This window comes from Lissotriton vulgaris, chromosome 9, assembly GCF_964263255.1.
Source record: "Lissotriton vulgaris chromosome 9, aLisVul1.2, whole genome shotgun sequence".
Taxonomy (NCBI): Eukaryota; Metazoa; Chordata; class Amphibia; order Caudata; family Salamandridae; genus Lissotriton; species Lissotriton vulgaris.
Genome location: NC_141697.1, coordinates 1,142,928,582 through 1,142,955,985, shown reverse-complemented (window position 1 = coordinate 1,142,955,985; position 27,404 = coordinate 1,142,928,582). Strand labels below are relative to the sequence as shown.

The window sequence follows — 27,404 nt, the reverse complement described above, 5'->3', positions numbered from 1 at the left end:
CTATATTAAAAATATCTTTGGACTTGTTAGATGACGATAAAATTTTTATGGAGAAGTAGTTGAGTTTGTGTTGTTTTAAAATTTTTTGATAACTTTTCCTAGTGACGCAGAAGGTTTCCCTATCCTGTGAAGAGTAGGTGGCTCTCCACTGTCTTTCTTTCTGTCGTACCCCTAATTTAAGTGCTCTAAGTTCTTGAGTGAACCATTTGTGGGCATCATTGCCTCTGATGTTAGGTAAGTATACAGAGGGGGCGAACAGATCTGCTGCGTGGAGAAGCCAGGAGGACAGTGCCCTCTCATCAACCTCCAGATCTTCGTCTAATGGGGGAAGGGTGTTGTTCAGCGTGTCCATGAACCCGGAGCGGTCCATGGATTTCCATTTGCGGAACGCTTTACCCATGGGAGGTTTGGCCTTGTGCTGCCCTTGAATCTCTAGTGGGAACTGGATAAGATAATGGTCAGACCAAATGCAAGGGCTTATAATAGGAGAGAATGGTGGTACGTTGTATGTCCAGATTTGGTCCAAGCTGTGACCCTTCTGGTGAGTGGGAGAGTGAATGTGTTGGACCAGGTTTAGATCTGTAAGCAGGTCCCTCAGTTCTCCAGCTTGGGTGTCGGTATCTGTTCTATCGAACCAATAATTTAAGTCTCCCACTAGAACAGTTTTAGAGTGCTTTATTACATGGGAGGCCAGTTGTTCTGCCAAAAGTACTGGATAGTTGGCCATGTATTGGGGAGGGCGGTATAACAGAATTACAGTAAGAGCCCCACTCTCTAAGTCTAGTGTAATTACCAAATTCTCTGTGTGGGGAAGGGTGAGAGAAGGTAATTCCCGGAAGTGAAAGGATTTTGAAATGATTGCTGCTACCCCACCTCCAACCTTCCCTTGAGCACGGTTGGCAGTCAGAATGTAGTAGTCTGAGGGAAGTGATGCCAAAATGTCCGGCAGGGAATGAAGGTTGGTCCACGTTTCGGTCAACAACAGGAGATCTGGTTTTTCTTCCATCAAGAAAAGGAAGATGTTGACCTGGTTCTTTATTAGGGACCTTGTGTTGAGGTAGTAGCATCTCAGGTTATGTAATAATAGAGGAGCCGATCTAGGTTCATTCGGCAATGGTGGAGTAGGCTGAGTATCATCAGCCAGCAGGGGAAAGCGGGAGAGCCCCAAAGTTTGTATACGTGTGCAAGTATGCGGCGGGAGTGAAGGGAGGGCTATTCCTGAGGAGGAGCTAGGTTGCAGTGATAGTAAATCATAAGAGGAATACCTCACAAAATGGCCAGGGGGAGTGGGCCCGGGTCCCGGTCGGGCGCAGACGGGCGCAGACGGGCTTAACTCAGGCGCAACTCCGGCGCGCCTTCGTCGCGCCCGCTGCGCTCGTCCGCTGCGCTGACACATATGGACCGTTTAAGTAGGGGCGGGACTCGGGGGTGTGGCGGTGATGTCACTGGCCTCGCCTCCCACCTCACCCGAGCAACCCGGCCCAAGATGGCGGCCCCTGCGAGCCCGCTGAGGCGGTCAACGCTCAGCCGAGCACCGGTGCACTCAGGAGGAGTGATCAGGTAGGTGTTCTGAAGTCCGAGGGAGAGACTGGGATCACAGGATAGTTTCCAAAGTTAGAAGCGCTCCACTGCGCTTAATGCGGCGATATGTTAAAAAAAATTAAAATACTGCTCCAGCAATGTCTTTCCGCGTTGTAAGTGAATACTGCAGCTAACTTCCTTAGCCACAGGCGGAGACCCCCTGCCACAGGGTCATCAGCCTGCAAATGCCAAGGGTAGGTTCCAATCCACCCTCCTAAGTAGGGGCGGGACTCGGGGGTGTGGCGGTGATGTCACTGGCCTCGCCTCCCACCTCACCCGAGCAACCCGGCCCAAGATGGCGGCCCCTGCCGCTGCGAGCCCGCTGAGGCGGTCAACGCTCAGCCGAGCACCGGTGCACTCAGGAGGAGTGATCAGGTAGGTGTTCTGAAGTCCGAGGGAGAGACTGGGATCACAGGATAGTTTCCAAAGTTAGAAGCGCTCCACTGCGCTTAATGCGGCGATATGTTAAAAAAAATTAAAATACTGCTCCAGCAATGTCTTTCCGCGTTGTAAGTGAATACTGCAGCTAACTTCCTTAGCCACAGGCGGAGACCCCCTGCCACAGGGTCATCAGCCTGCAAATGCCAAGGGTAGGTTCCAATCCGCCCTCCTAAGTAGGGGCGGGACTCGGGGGTGTGGCGGTGATGTCACTGGCCTCGCCTCCCACCTCACCCGAGCAACCCGGCCCAAGATGGCGGCCCCTGCCGCTGCGAGCCCGCTGAGGCGGTCAACGCTCAGCCGAGCACCGGTGCACTCAGGAGGAGTGATCAGGTAGGTGTTCTGAAGTCCGAGGGAGAGACTGGGATCACAGGATAGTTTCCAAAGTTAGAAGCGCTCCACTGCGCTTAATGCGGCGATATGTTAAAAAAAATTAAAATACTGCTCCAGCAATGTCTTTCCGCGTTGTAAGTGAATACTGCAGCTAACTTCCTTAGCCACAGGCGGAGACCCCCTGCCACAGGGTCATCAGCCTGCAAATGCCAAGGGTAGGTTCCAATCCGCCCTCCTAAGTATTATTATTAGTATTAGTATTATCATAACATTAGCGGGGCTAGCATTACAAATCACATTTAGTTCCTCACTTAAATTTATTAAAACCTGACAAATTTCTGTTAAGATCACATATTATAAAAATTTACTAATATTACCCACTGATCGATAGTTATGGACACCTTAACCATCTGATAAAAGCTGTTTCCCAAGAATGCCTGTGTTTTAGTAATTACTGACTTGTTTGAAATATACAGACTCAGGCCACCCTTAAGCCTGCCCCTGAGGCCCTTCACGGCCGGTGTGTTGAAAATGTGAAAACCATTAATATGAAATGGGTCGTTGACCCAGGTTTCCTGTAGGCCTATTATATCTCTGTCATGAATGAATTTGTGCCACGTTGGGTTATCCATTTTCGACCGCAACCCGCAATATTCCATGAAATGATATCACAAGGGGGCACATCACCATTCAATAGCAGCGGCGGTTGGACAGGCCTGGAGTTGTTACTATCGCCAGAGGAAGTCAATTCTAGTGTTTGCATGACAGGAATGGAGTTTAGAGGTAAAAAATACCTAATTACTGTACTCTACACCCCTCACTAGCTCACCCCCTGGTCTTTGCTGATTACTAGCTTCAAACACCTTATTGCTTATCTCCGATGGTGAAAAATTCCCACCGATAATCCTTCCCACCTCAGTATTCTCGGCAGCGTGGTACCCCCTCGCAGTCAGTCAGTCAATTTCCCCTAGAGAGCTTAGAGCATCAAATCGATTACTAATTGGAATGGGGAATCTTTGTTGAAACCCCCTAACAAGTTCTCTGGCTCCCTAGGGTACTTACTGTGGGCGCCTGGAAACTTGATAAAAAACCCCAGTGTAGGATGTTTATTCCCTGTGTAGAGACATATTTGGATCCAGCTCTCTCCAATATAGTTTGAGTTGTGTTAGATGAACCAAATGTTAACACTATACAATGAACTGGCATGGATTTGCTAGACCTTCCTTCGCAAGCAATTCTTCTAGCCATTTTAAATTCGGCAAATAAGGTGTTAGTAAGCCCAGTCCTTGTCCCTAGGAGGTGAAGAGACTTATTTCTCAGTGTTGTCCAGTGCCCTGCTATTCCAGTTGGAAGTGGGGGAACATTCGCTAGGAATACAGAATATGTAGTTGCCTCGGGCGGAAGATGCAAGTTCATGGTTTCTAATGAACATTCCTGCCTTGATGTTACATCACCTATTATATTTGCGGGCTTGTCCTTCCCTAATTGTGCATGCATATCCGCCATAACAGCGGTCTGCAAGGGATCCTTTGCCGCCCTCCCTCTCCCTGGTAATATGCCTGGTCTAGCATAGGTTGCCTGCGCTTGAGTATGGCAAGCGTTTGGTGTACTTACTCTCGACAGCTCTGACCTAATCAGAATGTTCGAATCTAGTTGTGTCTGCTGCTGTTGTACGACCCCACTCTCGTTGTTAGCGAAGAGATGGCTACCTAACATAGCTCTATTTGAACTGGGGTGAACTGCTTGTCTACGGCAGCGGCCCACCGTCATGTTAGTATTCATTAAGCTCTCCATTGATGTCAACCTGTTATAAATTTGTGTTAGCATTTGTGTTAATGGATCCAGCATAGTCCCTACAGTAGATTCGAGTTTTTGCCAAAATACCTCCCGCCCATTGTCAGACTGAAGACCTAGACATGCACTTTCTTGACCACTCATAGATGAGTCCTGCTCCTGATGAGGTATCTTTCCCACAGGCTTACTCTTACAGGCCTGACTTTTTACAGATTTTCTGTTTATATATACCCTGCCCCTTTCTCTTTTTAGATGGAGGGGTAAGTCTATCACAATCAGTGGATTTAGCCTTTTGGCCTCTGGTGGTCACATTTGGCCTGGGCCTTTTGTTACTGGTCTCTGGATTCTCTATTAAGATTGCATCTTCTGTGTCCTCCACAATCGACTGGGACGCTGAGGTTATACATGGACCACTATTATGAGGGCTTTTTGCTACGGGGGAAATTACTCCAGGGCAGGTTGTGCGATTTTGTGGTTCCAGTGAGAGCCTGCGCTCAGTAAGCTGTATTTCATGGATTACCGCTGTCTCTGCCCTTGTTAAAAACGCATCTAAAGTTCCGACCACCCCCTGCCCAGCGAGAGATTTTCGCCTATTCATTGTAGATTATGAATCCTCCACAATAACTTAGACATAGCACTATAAAATTGGTTACCACCAGTCCCAGATAACGAAAACCCTGCCCAGCCTCCTCAGGTCGGGTCCTGGCCTCTACCAAATTCAGTCTATTGAGATCATGCCTCGGTATATATGAGCCCAGTCTATATAAGTAAGTCACTTGAAACAGTATCTTCTTTTCTGGACTGTAGTTTGTATACGGGACAATCCGATAAATATTTCAAAAAGAAGGGGGGGTGGCCCAGCCCAGCCTCTTTCGGCGCCTGACGGGCACAGACGCCCATCAGAAGCCCCTTCAGGGATTTAAAGCGCTGGGTGGACAAAGGCAGCTGCGCGACGGCGCTCAAACCGCTAGAGTCACTGGGAGATGTAGTTCCTCCAGAACTCCCGGTCCCGGACTGCTTCCTCCTCCAGGGCTGGCAAGAGCAGGTACAAAGTGCAGTGTCAGGGAGTCCCAGTCTCTCTTTCTTTTGTTTTATACAATGTGCAATTTACACACAATCAGTGTGCAGTGCACAGTATAAGTGACCAGGTAGCAACTGGGGCACAAGTGTTTGGGAGCTTTCTCTTCTTGTCTCTTTGTCTCTGTGTCTCTATGTCTCTGTGCTATTTTGGTTTTAGATTTTTTGCTCTTTTTGGTGCTTTTGCAAAACAGCAGACAGTACAGTAGACAACAGGGGTCCCAGCAGGGGTCCCAAACAACAAAAAAAGGGGGAACAAACTGGGGTACTGGCCTTGAGTTGGCCTCTAGCGCCACCCATGCCCGTGCCTCTACTGAGCCTCCTACTCCACACGGCTCTATCTCATTACTGCCAGCTTGCCAAAATTTCGCCGAATCAAAGCCCCCGTCTCGACGGCACCTCAGCACCTCAACGCCGCTTTACTGCTCCGCCTACTGCGCACTCCTGATCGGTGGCTTGATGAAGCATTTGTAGGGTCAAAGTCCAATATGGCAACAATAAGGAGCAAGATCATAACAGATGCAAGAAGCTGGCATCTACAGTAGCACAACGCGGGCACACTGACATCGCCGCAGGAAACATGACATGTATGTGCCGAGGGGTAAGGTAAGCCTGATGCAAAAAAAAAAACTGGATAAGCTTAGAGTTAGTATTCTGTGACACGTGTGAGGCACACTCCAGTATAGCCCCCCAAGCCCGGTCTGTCCAAAAACCCAGTCCCAGCACACCCAACGCACCGGAAGGTCCAATCAGTTCCTCCACAAGAGGGCCCTACAAAGCAAGGTGGCTGCCTTTGGCCACCCCATGATGAGGAAAAGCAGAAGAAAACAGTTATTCTCCAGTGGTTCCATGCTCCAGAGTTCCAGCAATATCGCATCCTACGCACCGACACACCGTGCAACAGGAAATGCCTGGCTGGGAGATCTTAAAATTCCCAGAGAGTCAAGAAGGGACAGTATTCACCCCCCACAAAATATCACCCAGCACTTTGACCCCAGCCGCCATCCAGCAGTGGTGACCAGATGAACCCCTCTCTGCTCCCAATGAGCAGGAGCTTGCACGTATATGGTGTCGTGGTAGGAGTCCTCCGAGGGGGCCTGGCTCAAAGAAAGCCAGCCGTTCTAATGATCAAGTACAAATTCAGCACCCAGAGGGCAGGGGAGGCCACAGGAAAATCGTGGTCAGTAACTCCTTAATCAGGGAACCACGCTCACGAGTTCCCACAGCATCCCATAGGTAGGATAGCCACTGAGCCACCCATTGCAACTGCCCTGCTAAATAAGACAATTCCTGCTCGAAGGCCGCTTAACCGCCCTCCAGCACTGGGAGGCGTAATTTTCAAGATGCCACATGGTGACACAACGTGCCCAATATAAGGGCAACAGGATACTATACTGGTCTTGCAAGAACTTTCCAGGCAGCTCAAGCGGAAGTATCGAAAACAAACAGAGTAGACTGGGCAGGACAACGATCTTGGATACAGCATTCCTGCAACTCACAGAAAGCGGCAATGTTGTCCAAAACACCACTGACTGCCGTAATCCAGCAAGTGCGCCACCATAGTTGTCATCGAACAGCAAATCCAATGACCGATAGATAGAGACCCCCAGATATCAGCTAGTGTGATGTTCCCACTGCAGTGCCGGGCCTTAATAGGGAAGGCCGTCCTCCGCCATCTACCCTGCAGTGGATACACACAAGCCTTACTTCAGTTAACCTCTAGCTCGATCTTCCCCCCTCGGATTGAGTAAAATAACGTCCTCATATAAAGAAAGGAGAGTAGGCTCATGAGCAAGGCATATTAACGTACCTTACTAATACTTAGCTTATCTAGACTAATAATGTGTGGCAATGGCATGCGAGGTAAAAGCATATACATGCTAAAAAAATATGTAGTATGAAATTTGTTGTAAAGGCATGCAATATGTTTACCTGTGTGTTCCGTCATACAACCACTAGGGAGCACATAAGAGAAGGCAGGCGGGCAGCCATCACCTTGCTCAGAACCTTATAATCTGTGTTAAGGATCGAGAGTTGTTTGAAGGAATCAAGGAAAAGCAGGTCGGTGTCCTTAGGGAGTGACACGATTGACGAAGAAAGCAAACTCCTCAGGTGAGATTCATTAAAGAGGACCATAAATTTGGTGACAAGAACCGGAGTATAAGCTGCAAAGAACTCTACAGAGAGACCATCACGACCCCGCACCTTCTCCCTAGCTATGTTTTTTATTGCATCCCTGACTTCCTGCTCAGTGGTATCGGCTCCAAACTGTTCCGCCCCCTCAGGACTTAGTGCAACCAGCAAGGAATCTGCGATATGATTTAGCATACTTGCCTCACCACACCGGGCACTGTCGAATACAACTCACAGTAATGGTGCAGAAACGGCTCATCAATCTCGTCTTGAGTGAAGCCGTCCTGCCCTGAAGGGTCACGTACCTGAAGGATAGGATACCCCCAGTTCTCACCCTTAAGGAGCCATGCCAATGTCCTTCCAGACTTATCATTTTTAGCATGCGCCCAGTCACATAAGACTTATAGTCAAAGCGCTGCATATGTTTCATCAATTCAAACTATTTCTCCCACTCCTCCAGCACTGTACACCACCCATATAGAGTCCCCTCAGTCTCACAACCTTCCTGAACATCCGGCCGCCGAGTCTGCGCCTCGAGAGTCGTGATGCGATGCTTCACAGATTGGACGGTTGGAGTCTGAGACTGCACAATGCTCTCCAGCGAAAGGACCCTCTCCAACGGCTTCGCGAACTTTCACAAATGAGACCCTGTTCAACTGATAACAAATCGATTTGCCTTATCCAAAGACCCAGCGCCATGCTTGATCCCCTCCTGGGGGGTGCCGGTGGTCACTTCTCCCTTGGACCTCGGCACGTGCCCACAACAGTCCCAACAAGTCAGGAGGGAGCACAAAGGAAATACCCAATTATTTCTGACGGGTTGTCTAGGGGCCCGGGTTGATGCCCAATACCCCATAACCGTAGCTGTGCCTAGTGTTGCAAGAAAGGTCACTGGATGGTAGAAAAGGCAATGCAACAATGATCAGGGCCCAGTAATGGCTCAGACCATCAGACCCATTAACAGTGTAAGCATGAAAAAGTGTAGAATTTGAATATGAATTTAAAATATTTATAAAGCGCTACATTCACCGTGCGGTTTCTTGGCGCTATGAGAGACCCCCAGGCTAGCAGCTCACCACTCCAGATTGGAGATTAGCTGTTACACCAACGGGGTCCACTAGGGAGCCCCACCCCACAAACACAAGGAATAGAAATGATACTGTGGGGCCCAAAAGGGAGGCAGGCTGACTCACAAGACAGTCTCCGCAGCTCTCTGCAGTAGAAAGTCAAAACATAACCTGTGGGGGCCAGGTCCAGACACACCCCCAAGTAGGAAAGGCAGAATGTAAGATGCAAAATAAAGCACCAGCTGGAAGGTAAGACAGGACCAGCAAAAATCCTGCACACAAGGCTACCCCAGGCGTCAGCATTTTAAGTCCAAAACTGGAAATGCTGTCCCCGCTATCAGCCGGAGGCGGTCAAATCAAATGGTGTCAAAATCCAAGCACAGGCCACTCCCGAGGCAAGGCAGGGCAAAGCCCAAAATCAATCCCAGGGGCCTGCTTATTCAGGGGCCCTCAATGCAAGTAACGGCAAGACAGTCAGCCCTACTGGGCCACCAACATCCGTCGTGCATCTTCCCCAGAGCAGCAAACAGGAGAAAGGGCCAGACAGCACCCACAAGGAGAAAGGACAGCTGATGCGATTACAGCAGGGCCACCATCATGTGCGACGTCGGAGCACATCCACAGCCCTGCACAGCTCGATCCAGCCTGCAAAGTCAGGCCACGTAGGAAAGTAGGGGTCCGGCACTCCAAGGGGCCCCAGCTCAGCCAAGGATTATGGGCGAGAGGCAAGAAGGCTCTGATACAGCCACCGCCAGGAGATAGTGCGGTCCCTGTGCACAAAGCGGGTCACCATCTTGCGAGCAGAGAGAAACTCCAGGCATGGAGGGCAGTATGGTTCACAGCGCACCATCCTCACCATCAAACTCCCCGCTGCAGGATCCCTAGGGCTATTACATTCCCTTAGATTCCACTCCTGTGTTGGTGGGACCAGGCATGGTGAGCAGGAGTGGCCAGGGATTGCGGATGGGGCGAGCCAAAGTCGTCCGCATACTCAGGCCATGGCGGTTGGTTCCGCCTCCCAGCCACACTTACGCGCATAAACAGGTTTGATAACCAAGCACATAGAATTTTGTCTGTCAGACCCTTGTGAGTTCATCTTGGTGTGAAATGTAAAACAGTCATTGTTCAAGTGCTTGGTGAACGCTCAGAATAATGGCAATTAAGGAAACTAGAGAACATTAAAGTGGGGTGGTTGGCCCAGGAATCACACAGTGTGGTCAAGAGGAGAAGGCCAGATTGAGAGTTGTCTCCCTGACCATCTTTTGGCAATTTAAGTGCTGGAGTGCACATATAATCTGGATTTATGGTAACATTTTCTGAAATCGACTTAATGCTTAAATATGCCATAGCAATTTACAAGATGATTCCTCAAAATATAAAGAAAGAAACAATAGTATGATTCAAACAACGATATTCCCTTAACTATGCTATAATCAGCATAATTAAAGAGCTGTCGCATTCACAACCATACCACTATCAGAAAGCTGATATTAGCAGAGCTCAACAGAGCCTCGGCATACTTGGAACCTGTGAATGTACAAAGATTTGACCTCAGTACAGTCCTGGCAGATGTCAAGCCTGGTATTAATATTAAGTTGGCATAGGTAAAGCCTTGCTAGAATCCAAACACTGACAAAAAATGTGCTTTGGTCTGTCAAAGAAGATTTGATATAACCAGAACAGTGCAACAATTCGTCACCTCAATGGACATGAGCACTTTTTCTAGAGGGTAAATAGATTTTTGAAGCATCACATCCCTGAAAACGTAGACATTTTTTTATAAAACTCTGCACTCGTGTAGATGAACTCCTCCTCATGATAATGGTAAACTCATTGGCTGCTTTTAACACCATTAACCACTCCACCCTCATGCACACCCTGAAGTATTGAATGAGTGTTAGTAGTTATGTTCTCCATTGGTTTCCCTTCTACCATTCAAACCATTTCATTCACATGGGATCAGTCAAATCCCCAAACGTTCTCTTACCTTTGGAGTCAGTCATCTTTCAATAACATATTTGTTTTCTTTTGACTTCATCTAATACATACAAATATAGCATGGAAAGAGACATATAATCTGAGGTACCCCACAGTGATCCTCAAATATCCTAAGACTCCTACAAAACATTAACAGTATTCTCAAATGAACAAGCAAATAAAGAAAAAATACACCTAATCAAGGTGCAGACCAACAGTGAGTGTGGGGCAAGAGATATGGCATGAAAAGTGACTTGTAAAAGTGAGACATGATAATGATATAATAGATGGAAAGAGAATTAATTTATGCTCCCTGCTCATCTGACAGGAATCAATATAAAGTCGGTGATTTGACTCTAGTCACCAAACCTTGGACAACTTGCCAGCAGTCATACAGGTACTGAGTAACAAATTCACCTAAGATATTCCCAAGAGTTACAGCAGTGATAAATTAATCGGAGGGTCTGAAAGGCTACCACCCTATAGAAGGCGCAGAAAGAAAATGAACAAAAATGGGGTGAATGATGAGGGTGAGCGACAGGAATAGTAAGAGAGACTGAATGGATGAGTAGGAAGTGCAGAAAGAGTAAGGACCAGCTAGAGGGAAATAAGGAAAATGGATTGAGTTGTAGTTTGAATGAGAACAATAAGATAGACAGACTAGTGGTGATATGTGGCTCACTGGTTAGAGAAGGCAGACCCTGAAGCAGAGGTCAGACCCGGGACCAGGGCTCGATTCCCGACGCGGCAGGGTCTTGAGCTCAAATGTCCATGGACTCGATAATTCTCGCTTCGGTGCCTGACCTAATCATGGGTTCACACTCTGCAACTCTGGGCATTAAGCTTGCTTAATCTCCACAACGGCCCCCCCGCGGCGGGATGCCTGGCTTTCACCTTGGGGATGCCCTGTAGGGGCTATCTCACAGGGAAAAGCTAGGACGGGTTCCCAAGGCAAGCGCGGAGATACCCCTTCGGGGGTCGATTCTGGCGCTATATAAGAAACATAATAATAATAATATGGGGAAGCGAGAGAGTACTGGACAGTGAATGTAATAGGAAACCCTTCAAAAGCATCAGCAATGAAAGCCAAATGTGCAAAAGTGAAGGACACTCAACTTACATAAATCGAATTATAATAGATTAAAAAAAAAGTACTTTTCTAATATCAATCTCTTCAAAGATACAAAAAAGTTCAAAGCAACACGCTGAAGGATGATCCAGGGACACTCAAAGTAGTTCTCTAGTCTTGCATTGTAAAAGCATTCTGTAAATCTGACATTTGCACGAGTCACATAAAAGAGCTATCAAAATGACAAGATTCTAAAGGAGTAACGATAGATAAATAACACCCTACGAATATCAATAACAGACTAATGTTAATAATCCAGGATGACTGTCAAAAAAGTACAATCGATCAAACACTGTTTACAATGCCAAATATAGCAGTGCAGCGTATGACACTGTGGTGCAGTGTACTGTAAATGTATCAGTCCGGTACGTCATAACCACAAATGGTTAATTTTTAACCAGATAAAGCACAAGGTACAGGATACCAGTGAATATCAAAATAATCTCCCTATAACATCAATATGCTATATGAATGTGGACACTTCTGAGGAGGAATGCATTGAAGAATTGGAAATTAACACAACATAAGATCTGATCCTGAATAAAATAAAACCAACTAATAAAACATGCAGTCCAGAGGACTCTTTTGAAATCTCACCCATTGGAAATCCAAACATAAATTTAGTTCTGGTCATTGAGCTTGAAACCATTGTGCAGCCCCAAACTGTAAATATACAAGCTGCATTGTAACAATCACAATTGTACATTTAACTGTCTAGACAGGAAGCATAATATATATGCCTTTCTCTGTGCATCATCTAATGTCATCTAATGTTTAAAATGCTCCACCTGACTAAAAATATAATAAGGTTGCAATTTGAAGAACAATCTTTGCAATACATGACTTTATGCATCAGAAAAATAATTTGGAAGATCCACTAAACAACCTCTCTTTAACACCAAAGAAAAGGACACATTTAAGATTAGATATTTTTTGCTGGAGATACATAAATCTGTTGGGACCTAACACCATACATTCATTAATCTGAAAACTGAGAAGACGTTTGGAAATATGTCAAAGAGCTAAACTATCTAAAAAATTACAGAACCCAATGTAACATAAAGCACAATCTTTTTCTGTACCATCAGTAGCATGGGTAACAAATCAATTACCCACCTTTAATACATATAATTTTGTTTATGAACAAGAAACGTATGTATGCATGTATGTATGGGGTACTTCTACAGCGCATAATTAGCCAAAAGTTCACAAAACAACAATCACTTTGAATGGATTCATGAAAGGACTACCTTAGCATCCCTAGAAACAGTGGTGTGCCTTAACAGGAGCTTCAAATCCATATTTAACATGTGGGTAACTCCTCCTAATCACATTAATGAATGACACATGAACCAGGTGTTCCATTTTCCAGTTAAACCATTGATATTTGTAATGTTTGTTTCAAAAATGATAGATTCCCATTTCAAAGAGTCCATGATGATCCTTCTGTCACAGTGTACAAAACTACAATTTTCATTATGCATTTCTCCTCCCTCTCATCTGAATATTTCCCAGTGACCATTTATTTCTTCCACAGTTCCTGTTTCTATCATCTTAACAAATATAAGCAATTTATGAGTTTCTAAAGAATAATGCTTACTCTTGCGTTCACAATATTTTATAATATATGCTTATGTTAACTAATATTGAAATTTGTATTTGTAGAATATAGACGTATGTATCAAAAATTATGATTCCAGTAAAAATAACTTCAGTATTTAAACTAGCTCTTTGTATACGCATTGACACGTGAGTGTATGTCAAAATAATTATTAGAATAGCAATGTTTATAAAATAAAAGTGCCATATTACAGTCAATTTAAATTGGTATACATTGCTAATTCTTATTTCTGTTGGGCTCTCATGATTTCAGATGGTAACAAGAATACTGTTCATGGACAAAATTTATATTTGCTCAAGTAACGATTGTTTGTAAATGTAGTAAGAAAGCTTTGCTATGCAAACATTATGTTGTCTGTTTTAAAGGAGGTAATCATGTTGAGAAGTAGATATAGAAGTTCAATTTTAAAGGGTCTGGTTTACAGTTTGACAGATGGGACAAAATATGGCAGGCATCCCGTTTGCATTAATACAAGTGCATTACATACTATGGCACTTGTAATGCGGCGGAAGGATATCTATCATGTTTGTGGCAGAGTAACCCATGCAACAAACTCTAAATCAGGCCCATAGTTAAGTTCTAAAGAATACATTGGAAAAGTGTACACCCAAGGTATGTCAGTTATTCTTTAGGTAATAGTTCTGAAGGGCAATATCTACCAGTGCCTTGGTCTTTTATTGATGCATGTCGGAATCGGGTTCAATGTCTCTGATTACAGAAATGTATGACTTACATTTTTTTTTTTAAAGCTAGATAGAAAGCAACGCAAAATCACTTGAGATGATTGGAATTTGATTAGTGATTACCAGAAACCAGTTTCAAAATACAGTTCAAACTTGGGAAGCTCTTCCAAAACAGAGAGAAATGGGAGAAAAGCAGTTAGAGTACATTGGAAAGTCATACTAATTATATTTAGATGGTCTCCAAATTGGACAGCAATGCATAATAAATTGCGTAGTATCTCAATGTAACATGGGGGTTAAGACTAAAATTCAGATAGGCAGGGCTAAACCAGTCAAAAATAGAAACGTCCAGCTTTAATTATTGATGAACAAGATGAGCTAAAATTTGAAACACACAATATGAAATATCAGTGGATGGTTACAGCTGAAGAGTTGTTTAAAGAGAGTGAACTGGAGAGTGTGGTGGCAATGGTGTGGCATTGAACATACACAGCTGAGTGGCATTGGGAGTAAAGGGGTGCAGAATCAGGCAATGAGACTGCCAGTGAGAAGTGTGGAGTACCTTTGGTATTGCCTTATCTGGTAGATACTCTACGTAGCCGCAGATTCCTTACCTTAGAATAATCCCCAGAACTGTTTTGTGAACAGTACCCCTATGCACCGGCAGTTGTTGTCATTCAGCTCTGTGTGGCGTCATCAGAGTAGTCTGCGGTGCCTATTTAGGCGCCACTCCAATGCACTGACATACATTTTTTCCCCAACTTTGCACGCCAGGAGCACAGAGCCATGAAGAACACGGACCACTGATGTGCGAAACTCAGGCCCTGAAAGGGGAACAGTCCTGTACCCATAAATACGTTCACAGAGCGGAGGAGGATCGGTGGGTTGGTAAGGAATCTGCGGCTACATAGATTAGCGCTACCGAAGATAAGTAACTTGTTCATCTAATAGAGACATTTAGACACAGATTACTTATCTTTAAATAGATATCCAAGCAATACCCCCCACCCCCCTGGAGGTTGGTCTGCAAACCCAATTTAGACTCGAAAGTCCTGCAGAACAGAGGAGGGAAAGTGATCCAGATGGGCCTAACCTTCAAGGCAGTAGTGCTTGTTGAACGTGTGCAAGACAGCCCATGTTTCAGCCTTACAGATATCCAAGACCGTAGCTTGGTGTACTAATGCAGTGGACATATCTTTTGCTTTAGTGGAATGAGCATGCAAGTTCTTTAGGGGGTTGCTTCTTAGCCAATGCGTAGCAGATCTTAATGCAGAGTACAATCCATTGGGAGGTGGTTTGTTTCTGCACGGTCTTCCCTTTCTTGGCCTAGAAATACCCCACAAAGAATTGATCGATCAACTTGAAATGTTCTAGGTAGAACAACAATGCTCTTTTTGGGTAAGGTGGAGTCTCTCCTCTTCCTTAGAGGGATGAGGCGGAGCATAAAAGGTTGATGGACAAGCCTACGTTGAACAGGGTAACTAGAAATGTTTGGAGGCTGAGATGACCGTGCCTGCAGTACACTGCCCCTCCAGGCAGATGTATTTGACACCAAAAAGGCTGTCTTAATCGTAAGGAGCCCAAGAGGGCAGTTATAAAGCGGCTCAAAGGGAGAAATGTGAGAACCAAATTGAAGTTCCATGGAGGCACAACAAAGGCAGCTGGAGGAAACATGTGTTGAAGACTTTTAAGTAAACTATTTACATCAAGCGACTTGAAAAGGGAGAGCTAAACTGGCAGCTGTAGAAGATAGCAAAAAATAACCCTTCAACGTGTCAAATACACAGCCCTGCCAGGGTAAGTATAAACTAAAGAATTTGGGAAAGCGGTGCAGATAAATGGTCAACCTGTTTGTCTGTACATCATGCCACAAACTTGCTACAATGGCTGGCATATACCATCTTGGTAGAGGGACGCGAGCAGCCAATATAACATTACAGACTTCAGGCGGAAGGTCAACTCAGGCCTCTCAATCTCCACGCATGAAGGCAGATTGGTGAAAAGTTTGGGTGGAGAATCCTCCCCTGACGCTGAGACAGGAGATCCTCCCGAAGGGGCAGCCTGATTGGAGGACCGATGGACAAGTTCAACAGCTGGGATACCAGGCTCTCCGAGCTCCCCTATGAAGTCCCAAGGATGACTAGGGCCTAATCATTCCTGAGAACTCTGGGCAGGAGTGGTATTGGCGAAAAAGCGTACAGGATGCCGGAGTGCCCCTGGAGACGAAAAGCATCTCTGAGCGAGAGCAGCCCTGGAAACTCCAGCATGCAGAACTGCTGACATTGCATGTTCCCGGCGGTGGTTAACACATCTAACAAAAGCTCTCCCCACTGCTGAAAGAGACCTTACACCACCTCCGGATGGAGACACCATTTACAATACGCAAGGCATCTTCAGCAGAGTCCGTCCGCTCTAGCATAGGCAGAGCTCAGCAGGTGTCGAACCACCGGGGAAATGCCCTGTCCAGAGACTATCTGGCTACCTGACACACAAGACCTTTCGGTGCTGCGTCCTCGACCACGCAAAGGCTGAGCAGTATGCTTGCTGGGTGGCTGGGCAGTTGGAAACACTGCTGGAAGCCACTTCTAGGGCCAAAAAAAGAAAGAAAGGCAGACAGAAGGTGGCAAGGGGCCATGGAAAGGCCTAAGTAACCAGCAGTAGTCCTGCTGTCCTTGAAGAGCACCAGCGCTGAGTCTGCCTTGTCTTCGAAGAGATGGGAGCCATCAAAGGGCATGATCATGAGTGAGGCCTGGACATCCCCAGAAATGCCAGCTGTCCTCAGCCATGTGTTGTGCCGTAAGCCCATCAACGATGAAACAGCTCTGCCTAGCAAATTGGTCCTATCCAGTCCACAGCATATGGTGAACTTAGCTACTTCACTCCCGTCAGCAGCAGCTTTAGACAATTCGACTCAGGCCTCCTCTAAGACCATATGCAGCACCTCTGAAAATGAGAATCCAGAGCAAGTGAGACTATCTTCCCAAAAAGCATGCAGTGTTCACCGACGCCAGTGCTAGGCTGGCCGAAGAGACCATCTTCTTCCCCAAGGTATCCAGTCTCTTGGATTCCCTGTCCGGTGGAGTGGTAGGGAATGCACCAGGATTTAATGTGGAAGCTTGGACCACCAAGCTCTCTGGGGTGGGGTGTGCTGTAAGGAAACTGGGAAACCCTGGAACTGGGCGATGGCGGCTGGCAATCAACCTATTCACAGGAGCTTCTGGGCTCAGAACAGACTCCGAGCAGGATGTCAGTGATGACTTTGTTTAACGAAACAATCGGTTTGGATGTGGTGACTGCCGCCTGAAGCACCTCAGTAAAGACATTTGTCTTGATAGCCAGAGTGGTTAGCTGAAGGTCTAGGACCATAGCTGCCGCCCTCACCACCATAGTGAATGTGGCTCTTTTCTCTGTAGCCAGAGTAGGAGGACAAACTAAGCCAGTATCTGAGGAGGTGTCCAGTCTATTGGCGTCTGCCAGATCCTCACATCAGGTATCCTCGTGACATCCTGGGGCTTGTAATCATCAAGGTCCAGTGGCCCCTCCCAATCATCTCCAAGTCATAGCACAAATGAATAGAGAACAGGTTCCAGCCTGGGCGATCTGCTCCTAGCTCAGGTCTTGGTGTCATAGTTGCCCTCAAGGTAGCAAAGACGTATGAGGTCTGGGTCAGCCACGGACATTTGTCAGTGAAAGGAGCTACACTCCTTGAAACCATCCTTCCTTCTGGACACCCCTTCCACACCAGGAGAAAAAGTCTCAAAAAGTTGTTGACAAAAAATCAAAAAAAGAGGAGGTCAAAAAACAGACTGGGGGTAGCTTTTCTCCAGATCTGCGCTGATTGGCATGGAAAGAAAAGAACCAATGTCAGTGTGCTGGAGTGTTGCCTATATAGGATCAATGCATGTCACCTTCGACGTGGGCAACGCCATGCAGAGTTGAATGACGCCTCCTACTGGCACACAGGGGTACTGCTTACGAAAACATTACCTGATCCAGTCGGACTCATGGGGAGTATTGTAAGGTAAGGAATCTGCAGTTTCAAGTCTCTAGCTGATATTTCCTTTAATCCTTGTAAGGCACCAACCTTTACAATAACCTTTCAAAGAAATGGTCTAAAATCTGCAACTATCCACAGCCCAACCTGAAATTTTTAGACATACCCAGGTTTGCTTGACTTTAGATTGACAATGTCTTGCGAACTTCATTTTAAAAATGTGTTTATTTTTAAGGAGCACATAACGCTCCCTTCAACTGACACCTACCTTCCAGCTGCAGCCACATATAGGAACCTTTCACTCTGCTGACTGTCGCAATGCAAACCTCCTCTGGGTTAGATGGATTCACAGCTTCTAGTTTCATATTTTCCTTAAATCCATGATCAGATATAGGCTGATAGAAAAAGACAGGGCATGTTCAATGTCATTTTCAATCGTTTTAAAATCAATGCAATAGTGTACATCCATTTTATAGTATGTCCGATTATTTGAAATACTGACAGTGAAAAGTCTTCCTGTTACTTAGGGCCAGATGTTCAACCCTTTTTTTCAGCTGCAAACGGGAGATTCTCCTGTTTGCAACATGGCATGTACAAATGCTATTTTGCGAGTCACTGACTCGCAAAATAGCATTTGTGACTCCCGCTATTAGGAACGGGCGTCGATTCCTAATAGCAAGTCACCATGCCATGTACAATTGTTTTGCAACCACATTTGCGGCCGCAAAACACTCGCAGTTTACCACCTACTTCAATTCAAGTAGGTGGTAAACCACTCGCAAACGGGAAGGGGTCCCCAGGGCAGCTCTTCCCCTTTGTGAGTATGTGAGAAAATATTTTCAAGAGCAGACAGTGTTCCAAGGGACCACTGCCTTCCCTTAAAAATATGAAACTGAACAGTTTAATTTATCTTTTTTAAATGCATCACGTATTCTTAAGGAAAACAGGCTGCATTTAAAAACAAAAAAGACTGCTTTCTTTAAAAACAGTCCCAGACATGGTAATCTGCGGACCCCAGCAGGCCACCAACCCTGAAAGTGTGAGACATTACTAATGGAGTCGCAAATTGCGCCTGCCTCATTAATAATCATGAGGCATGCAATTTACGAAACCCATTAGGAATCGCAATCAGTGTGAAAGCTTGATTGTTGTGGCCTGAAGAAAATACTTTCAAAAACATCTTCTTTTATTGCCTTTGATTAAATGCATTTCTCCTCATCAAGATCAATATAGATTTGGCAGTAATAGACGTTTCTGGGTTGGATCATTGGGAGACTCTGCAGCACAGTAGATAGTTTTTATGACTTTGGTACTATGGATATTGTATTATTACGGACAACTCCACAGAGGCTATGGCTGCCGAAATAGCAGCGGTAGGCTATACGTAATTTGCTACAATAGGGTGGTTTGCCTACAGATATACACTGACTATAAACTCGAAAGTGACTATCATAGCCCAAAAGCCACTTGGAATCCATGCCAAATCTCCATTTTCATATGCACAATACAAACCAGTGAATTCTGGGGCACCATGCACCTTGAACAACTTAATGTAGGTTGGACACGTCGCATTGGACGCTTCTTTTAGTTAAAATCCAACATGCATCTTAAATGTACTATGTAGCATACTATCTTGTGTTTAAGAGCTATGATCTGTTCATGGCCTTGAAAACAGATGATGATAGTTTCCAAAAAGAAAAGAACTGCCAGCCACCATCTTGCAATAACTTCGCACCGGAACTGAAGATGGATAATTGTTATATATGTTCCACTTGTGTAAAATGATAAAAGTAAGATGTATAGCAAGTATATTGATATTAAATATTTAGTTATTTAGATACAGAATCCTTGGAAATCACACCTTTGGAAATAAAATATTTACACAGAGCTGAGGAAATGCCACAATTAAACAACCTTCTCTTTGGTATAATAAAACATCAGAAGCTTCACAATTTTCCTAGACCACTCCTCTCTGGAAACTTCCCTTCCTGCTTCAAAATCACTGGCACCATAGTACTAAAACTTTCACCAAAAACCTCTCCTACAATCATTTCTGCTCTGTCACACACTTCTTTAATATCTTTACATACCAGGCCACATGCCTTCTGCAAACAGAAGCATATCACATATAGTCAATAAGATGGATCGTAACTACATCACTTAGGGGCCCATTAGGATGGCGGGCGGGTAGCAATCCGCCCGCCATCCGCACCTAAATTTCCCCTGCCATATTAGGATAGCGGGGAGACCGCAGCGGACGGAAAGACCGTCCGCCACTCGGAAAAGGTTTCATATGGTGGCGGTGTCTATGAGACATCGCCAGCGATATTAGCATGGGCTTAGTTAGATACCTTTCCGTGGCGGCAAAAGGCATGCGGAGACAACCTGCGGGGCCCCCAGGGACTCTGGGGGGTGGGGAGGGGGACGGTGCACATGGGGGGTAGCGTTACAAAGTACAATGTGGCAGGCACTGCCAGGTGCCTGTCTCGTTGTGCTTTGTAATGCATATTGCATGTATCTTCAGCATTGCGCCCGCCACAATGCTGACGATACAGGATGCGCCACTGTGGCGGGCGCATCCTAATGCCCCCAACAGGACCCCCGCCCTTATGGCGGGCGGTCCCGACACAACAGGATGACGGGCGGACAAAGTCTGCCCGTCATCCTAATGGGCCCCTTAGTTCCTAACTTCTGCCCATCACCACATCCTCGGCATTATCCTCACCCTTCTCTTCTTTCTTCATTATTGTGGTCGGCAAGGTACTGTGCCCAACAATGCTATTCTTGGGCATGAATGGTATTGCATTCTCCTGGTGTCTTCCTGCTATTCACACTCCTTTGGATGAAATCAGGCTTTGATAACACTATTATCAATGGCTAATGTACATGTCAGGTTTGAAATAAAGCCTTTACTTGATGCTGATCTGCATGGAGGCTCAATCAAGTCTATGAGTATAAGCAAAGAATCAAAAACTACCAACACTAAAATGTCAATTGCTCAAAGCTGAATTCCAAATAGTAGCACTGTTTCTGTTCACCTACCTGCCCAACAGCTGTATGTACTCCAGTCAATAGTATTAATTTATTGTTACTGCCACGTAATCCATAGTTAAAACTCAATTCTTTAATCGATATAAACAGGGAACAATCAAAACTGAACTATATTAAAACATGTAATGCATCTGATATAGGGATAATTCAGAGCAGTGTGGCAGATGCATTTTATGTGTACATATCACATATTACCCTATCTTATAGTTAGCAAGTGTATTACTCTTAACATTGCCCTTGTAACTACTTAAAGAATAACAGTTAGCTTTTATATACACCGCAGTTCTTCAGACCAGAAATACATCATGCATAGGCCCAGGGCTAAATGACAATGAGAAGTAAAGGGTTTCGGCTATTACATTGTCACATGTAGTGATAACAGGAAGTGATTTTGCACGGGCTAATCTATCTACTTAGTTACCTATCCACCTTTACCTCTACCTGCAATCTATCTTTATTTGTTTATTTCACAGAGGGAGGTATCACTGGGTAGTTATGGTTTAACTGCACTTTTGACTGAAAAGGCATATATGTAGATAAAAAATAGTTTAAAATACGGCCTGAATGCGATCACATTTTATTACTGGTCAGATCCAAAGACTGGCACTCCAGAGATTGAGGGGAAGGCTACTGTCTTGTGTTACAGATACCGTAAGGAGAAGAGGTGAATAAAGAATGTATTCTGCCTCTCTTTATTTCAATTAAAGGAAGCCTAGCAACAGATACACTGGCAACACACGAAAAGCTGTTCTCTTGAAAGTGCGTATGTTCAATACCATTTAAATTAATGGAACACAACTTGCCTAAACCCTAGTTTTATCACAACTGCTGGTGAGCTAAAAGGTGGCTAAATGAGGCAGTGGTTAAATGAGGGAGTGACAATCAAATGTGGTGAGGGTGGTAAATATCATTTACCCCGAAACTAGAACACAGCAGGCCATAACAATGCAGTTATTACAACAACCGTGTTGTTCCAATGCATTGCATTACACCGCAAGTCAAAACGGTAGCTAGACATATAGCCATAATATCGAAGTCAAAATATAGAATGGACAAAATATCGAATGGACAGAATAAAGTGGTGAAAAATATTGAATTGAAGGTAAGTAATATAATATTGATTTTCAAAATATAGAAAGTCAAAATATATAATATAAGTATTAAAATATATCGAATTTTTTATTAAATCAAATTTTTTAAAGTGTTTTGTATGTTAGTGTAAGTGTATAATATTTTTTGCTAATTTATTTTAAGTAATGAATTTTATGTTATTTAATTTTTGCGTAATTTAATTCTGTAGCGGGTTGTGGGTTATTGGGGAATAGGGTGGGAAGTAATGTAATTATATTAAATGAAATATTAATTTTAAGAAATTACTAATTATTTGCAATTTAATTTTGCGTTTTAGTTCTGTAGCGGGTTGTGGGTTTATAGGGGAATAGGGTGGGAAGTAATTTAATTGTAATTAATTAAATATTTTTATTTATTTATTGGTATTCATTTTGAATTGTTAATTAATTTTTAATTGGTAATTAATTTTTATTAATGGATTAATTGATAATTATGTTAATTTTATTAATTTATTTTCCGTAGTGGGTTGTGGGTTTATAGGGGAATAGGGTGGGAAGTAATTTAATTGTAATTAAGTAAATAATTTTTATTTATTTATTGGTATTGATTGTTAATTAATTGTTAATTGTTAATTCATTTTTAGTAATTGGTAAATAATTTGTAATAATCCATTAATTGATAATTACGATAATTGTATTAATTTATTTTCTGTAGCAGATTGTGGGTTTATAGGGGAATAGGGAGGGAAGTAATTTAATTGTAATTAATTAGATATTAAAAATACTTTTTGTGTATTGATAATTATTTTACTGTTAACTAATTATTAATTGGTATTAATTGTTAATATTAGTTTTTGTTATTGAAATTAATTAGTTGTTAATTGATTATGAATAGGTAATTAATTGTAATAACTAATATGTATTTGTAATTTTAATTGATTACATAATAAATTGGTAATTAATTTCAATTTATTTTTTATTAGTAATAATATTTAATTTATTTTTTATTAGTATTGATATTTAATTTATTTTTATTAATATATTAAATCATTACTTTCCCTACTGTTAAACTCACTAGTGTGAAATAGTAATTTTTACCCCTAGGCTATCCAACGCTTTCCCTGTTGCACTCTCTGGATTGGGAATAGTATTGTTTACCCCTACACTATCCAACGCTTTCCCTACTGTTGCACTCTCTGGAGTGGGAATAGTAATTTTTACCCCTACGCTATCCCTCCTGTTGCACTCTCTGTAATGGGAATAGTAACTGTCACCCCTACGCTATCCAACGCTTTCCCTACTGTTGCACTCTCTGGAGTGGGAATAGTAATTTTTACCCTCCACTATCCAACGCTTTCCCTACTGTTGCACTCACTGGAGTGGGAATAGTAATTTTTACCCTCCCACTACCCAACGCTTTCCCTACTGTTGCACTCTCTGGAGTGGGAATAGTAATTTTTACCCCTACGCTATCCAACGCTTTCCCTACTGTTGCACTCTCTGGAATGGGAATAGTAACTGTCACCCCTACGCTATCCAACGCTTTCCCTACTGTTGCACTCACTGGAGTAGGAATAGTAATTTTTACCCTCCCATTATCCAATGCTTTCCCTACTGTTGCACTCACTGTAGTGAGAATAGTAATTTTTACCCCTACACTATCCAACGCTTTCCCTACTGTTGCACTCACTGGAGTGGGAATAGTAATTTTTACCCCTACACTATCCAACGCTTTCCCTACTGTTGCACTCACTGGAGTGGAAATAGTAATTTTTACCCCTACGCTATCTAACGTTTTCCCTACTGTTGAACTCACTGGAGTGGTAATAGTAAATGTTACCCTCCCGCTACCCTATGGTAAAAATATTGTATATTTCTTATTAATATTACGTTAATATATATATATATATATATATATATATATATATATATATATATATATATATAAAATTGTATGTTTTTTATAACAAATTAATTATTTAATAATTTTAAGGTTATTTAAGCATTTTTAAGTATGTTTTAGTTAATTATATTTATTATTTCAATAATTTTAAATCACTTTTAAGACATTTTTAAAAAGCCGATATTTTGACTAACTATATATATTTTTTAAAGATATTTTTGATTCGATATTTTTGTACTTACCTGTTTGTAGATAGGAATTCGATATTTTTGCATTGTATATTTTTTCATCGATATTTTGGAAATTCTATTTTTTTGTATTCGATATTATGTCAGTGATCCAGTCAGAACAACTACTTGCTCTAGGGGTCAGAAGGTGTTGGATTTAAAATCCAACACCTTCCCTACTGTTGCACAGATTGGAGTTGGAATAGTAAATTATACTTTTTCAACATCCAGCACCAACCCCCGTTTTGTTCCAACGCATTGCATTACTCCGCAAGTCAGAACAACTACTTGCTCTAGGGGTCAGAAGGTGTTGGATTTAAAACCAACATCTTCCCTACTGTTGTACTGAGTAATAGCAAACGTTGTTACAACTCGGTTGTTGTAATGACCACGTTGTAATGGAATGCGTAAAAACGTACATTATTAAAACCTTACAAAGTCACTGGAAAAAAAACAAAGGTTAAAGTGGAGTTATTTTTAGATATTCTAAAAATAAACAAAAATAAAGTTTAAATACTCCAAAACACTGCAATTCACCCATTATACATAACTGACATGAGTATAACCTCCACCCCTGTGATGCGCTGCTTAATATGATGCCTGAAATCCATAGTGGTGCAAGCTATAATTTGGTCAAATGCATACAACTGGTCAATTTCAGTGTTTTTCGGTTTGCCATCTGCAACTGGACTGCCAGGTCACATCACCCGCAACTATTTAAGGTGCGGTGACTGTCACTCGCTTCCCTTGCCTTGCACCACCATTGCCAGGCAAGGGAAACCCACAATAAACCCAGGTGCAGGGAGAAATCACCCAGTGCATCAGGGCACTAGAGGTTTTTTAATTTATAAAAACTGACCCTCAGAGTTGGATTTTGTTGAAAGAAATGCCAAGCGGGCTGAACAAACATGGCGGCCTGTTCATTATTTTCATTAACAAAAGTGCAGCTGCTGTATAGGTGGATGAACTTTCGTCACTTAGATCCACACCACGGCCATAAGAGTATGAAGTCCAACTCACTAAAAAACCTTGGCTCCTCCATTTGACCACAGTTCTAACATAATTTCACTGCGCCCTAAAACACACTGTAAGTCCTAAAAAGTCACTACAACATTAGAACACACTCTTCATAAGTCTAATATCGGTTACTTCTCTATGGACCATTACAGTATCCCTTAAATGGTCGTGCAATATTGAGATACTCCTCATCCTTCTTTCACGGTTTATCTCTCTCAGCTATATTGCAACATAGCCATCTCTTTCCCTGTGTCAATCCGAGCACTTCAACACCATTCACGGTTAGGTCCCTAAGTACAATTTGATACAACCTATCTACAACAATTATGTTTAAGATGGCAAGCAAATAAATATTAATTCAATCACCGAGGCACACCCTTGATTCTTAGGCAACAATGTGCTCTACTTTTTGGAAGTACAAAAAGTATTTAGCCATTTAAATTCACTACCATCGAAAGTTATTTTCTAAACGTTATCGAAAACCTGCTTTGTTGTTCTGAAATTCACCCTACTGAAACATAATATTCATTAGGGTGATGTATGTATGGCATAATATTTGTACAAAAAAGAGACTATGGGGATTGTGTTCTCTGCACTACTCATACATCAGTTACAAGAGAACCAAACAGTGTCTATCAGTTTCTATGATGCTTATTTTTGGGACAGGTGAGTACACTCAATGTAGTTTTCAGACAATTTTTTATCTGCATGGGCAATCTTAAATTGAGCCTCTTTTGCCTAAATCATTGCTTGTGATTTGTTTCAACCAGTCTGAATTCTTTATTCTTATTTTATGATTGCTGTAACTGTACACCAAATATCTTCATGCTTTTGGAGCAAATCAAGTACATCATGCCATGCAAATACTAAAAAGCCAATCCAAGATTGAGAGCAATTAAACAGGTCTTAAAATCTGGTAGGGCAATGTTTCATTTAAAACAGTGTAACACTGCAGTTAGGAACAGAAGGAAAAATTAATATTCCTATGTATAAAACCTGCGTAGTTTACACGTGGTTTTCAAAATGTTATGATAAGTGCTTATTGATTGGTCAAGAAAGCCATACAACATATAGGGAAAAAACTTTTCCCCAGCCTCAATTTTAACAGCGAACAATCACAGCTCACATCTGAAAAAAATACAGACTAAACACTGTACAGATTATAACTCAAATATGGTAATATCTGTGGCTATTTAATCTACAAAATACAAGTTATTCTTTCCGAAAACACCTATAGAAAGAAGCAATAGTATTATCCGTTTTGAAGGGGTAGGTCCTAAGCTTTTTTTCAGCTCTGACTTACTACATATTTGTAGAGACAAATTTTGCACCCAGTAGTTTGAATTACATGTGCCAAAGTCTAGCTATATCGGAGAGAGACAATCTCACTCCATGACATTACAGACATTGTTTCCTGTTCTGAACTTTTCATCTACAAATCAATTATTTCAACTATATTAGTCTAACTCTAATTGGTTCAATGGAAGGCAAACAAAAGTACAATCCCATGAATGCATTAAGCTATCATATAAAACTGCGTGCCCTTAATGGCCTGGAGGGATGGTGATGGAGCATCAGGTCAAGAATTTCAACCAAAGAAAGATTATCATTATAATTTAACATTATGATACTTACAGAAGGAAAGCAGCTCTGAGGAGCAGCCTCTGCGCCACACTGTTTGAGGTAATCTGCCCAGTCAAAATCCTGTCCAACATACCCTGTACAGGGGAAACATTGAACATTAGGATACTCATACTGAGCTGTTGGGGTAAGCACATTAAAATTGTTCAGTGGTTTGTAGAAAATACACTACATTAGAGGCATACGTCTGAAATGTTAACCACAAGAATAATTAGAACATTTGAATGTGGAGCACTCCATTGAAGACAGTGGAGTGCTCCGTGCTTCTACGGGCCGGTAAAGTCCAGCAAAGCAAGATTCTAATGTTGTTTCCACAAAGGCCTCTGGGAGCCCGAGGGGATTTAAAACCCCTCGAACTCGAAGAGGCCTTTGTTTAATTTGTTAGAACATTCTGCCCTCTAGTGGCAGAATGGTCTAATAGCCTTATAGCCCTTCAAAGCTGGGTTACACCGGCTATTAAATTCCCACTCCCTTGTTAAAGTCCCTCGCCTTCGGCCTTTAATGCTGGAGCGGACCTTTAATAGCTGGTATAGCCAGCTATGGCGGGCTATACCTTTCATCCTTGAAGATGTGTTCTGTTTGAACAGATTTTTTTGGATACATGAGGTTTGCAAGTGGTTGCATATTTTTTATGGAATTTTGTAAACTATGCAAAAAATGGATGACCC

The 27,404-nt window shown here is 43.0% G+C and overlaps 1 protein-coding gene across 1 annotated transcript in view; it reads right to left on the bottom strand.

Annotated features, from left to right (window-relative positions):
• Positions 1-27,404, bottom strand: part of SFMBT1 (Scm like with four mbt domains 1) — a 433,177-nt gene that overhangs the window by 86,941 nt on the left and 318,832 nt on the right. Inside the window, exons 11-12 of the mRNA XM_086939186.1 lie at positions 26,731-26,813; positions 18,096-18,222 (exon numbers count right to left, since the gene is read on the bottom strand). Coding sequence (XP_086795312.1) covers positions 18,096-18,222; positions 26,731-26,813 — 210 coding nt within the window. The remainder of the gene's footprint in view (positions 1-18,095; positions 18,223-26,730; positions 26,814-27,404) is intronic.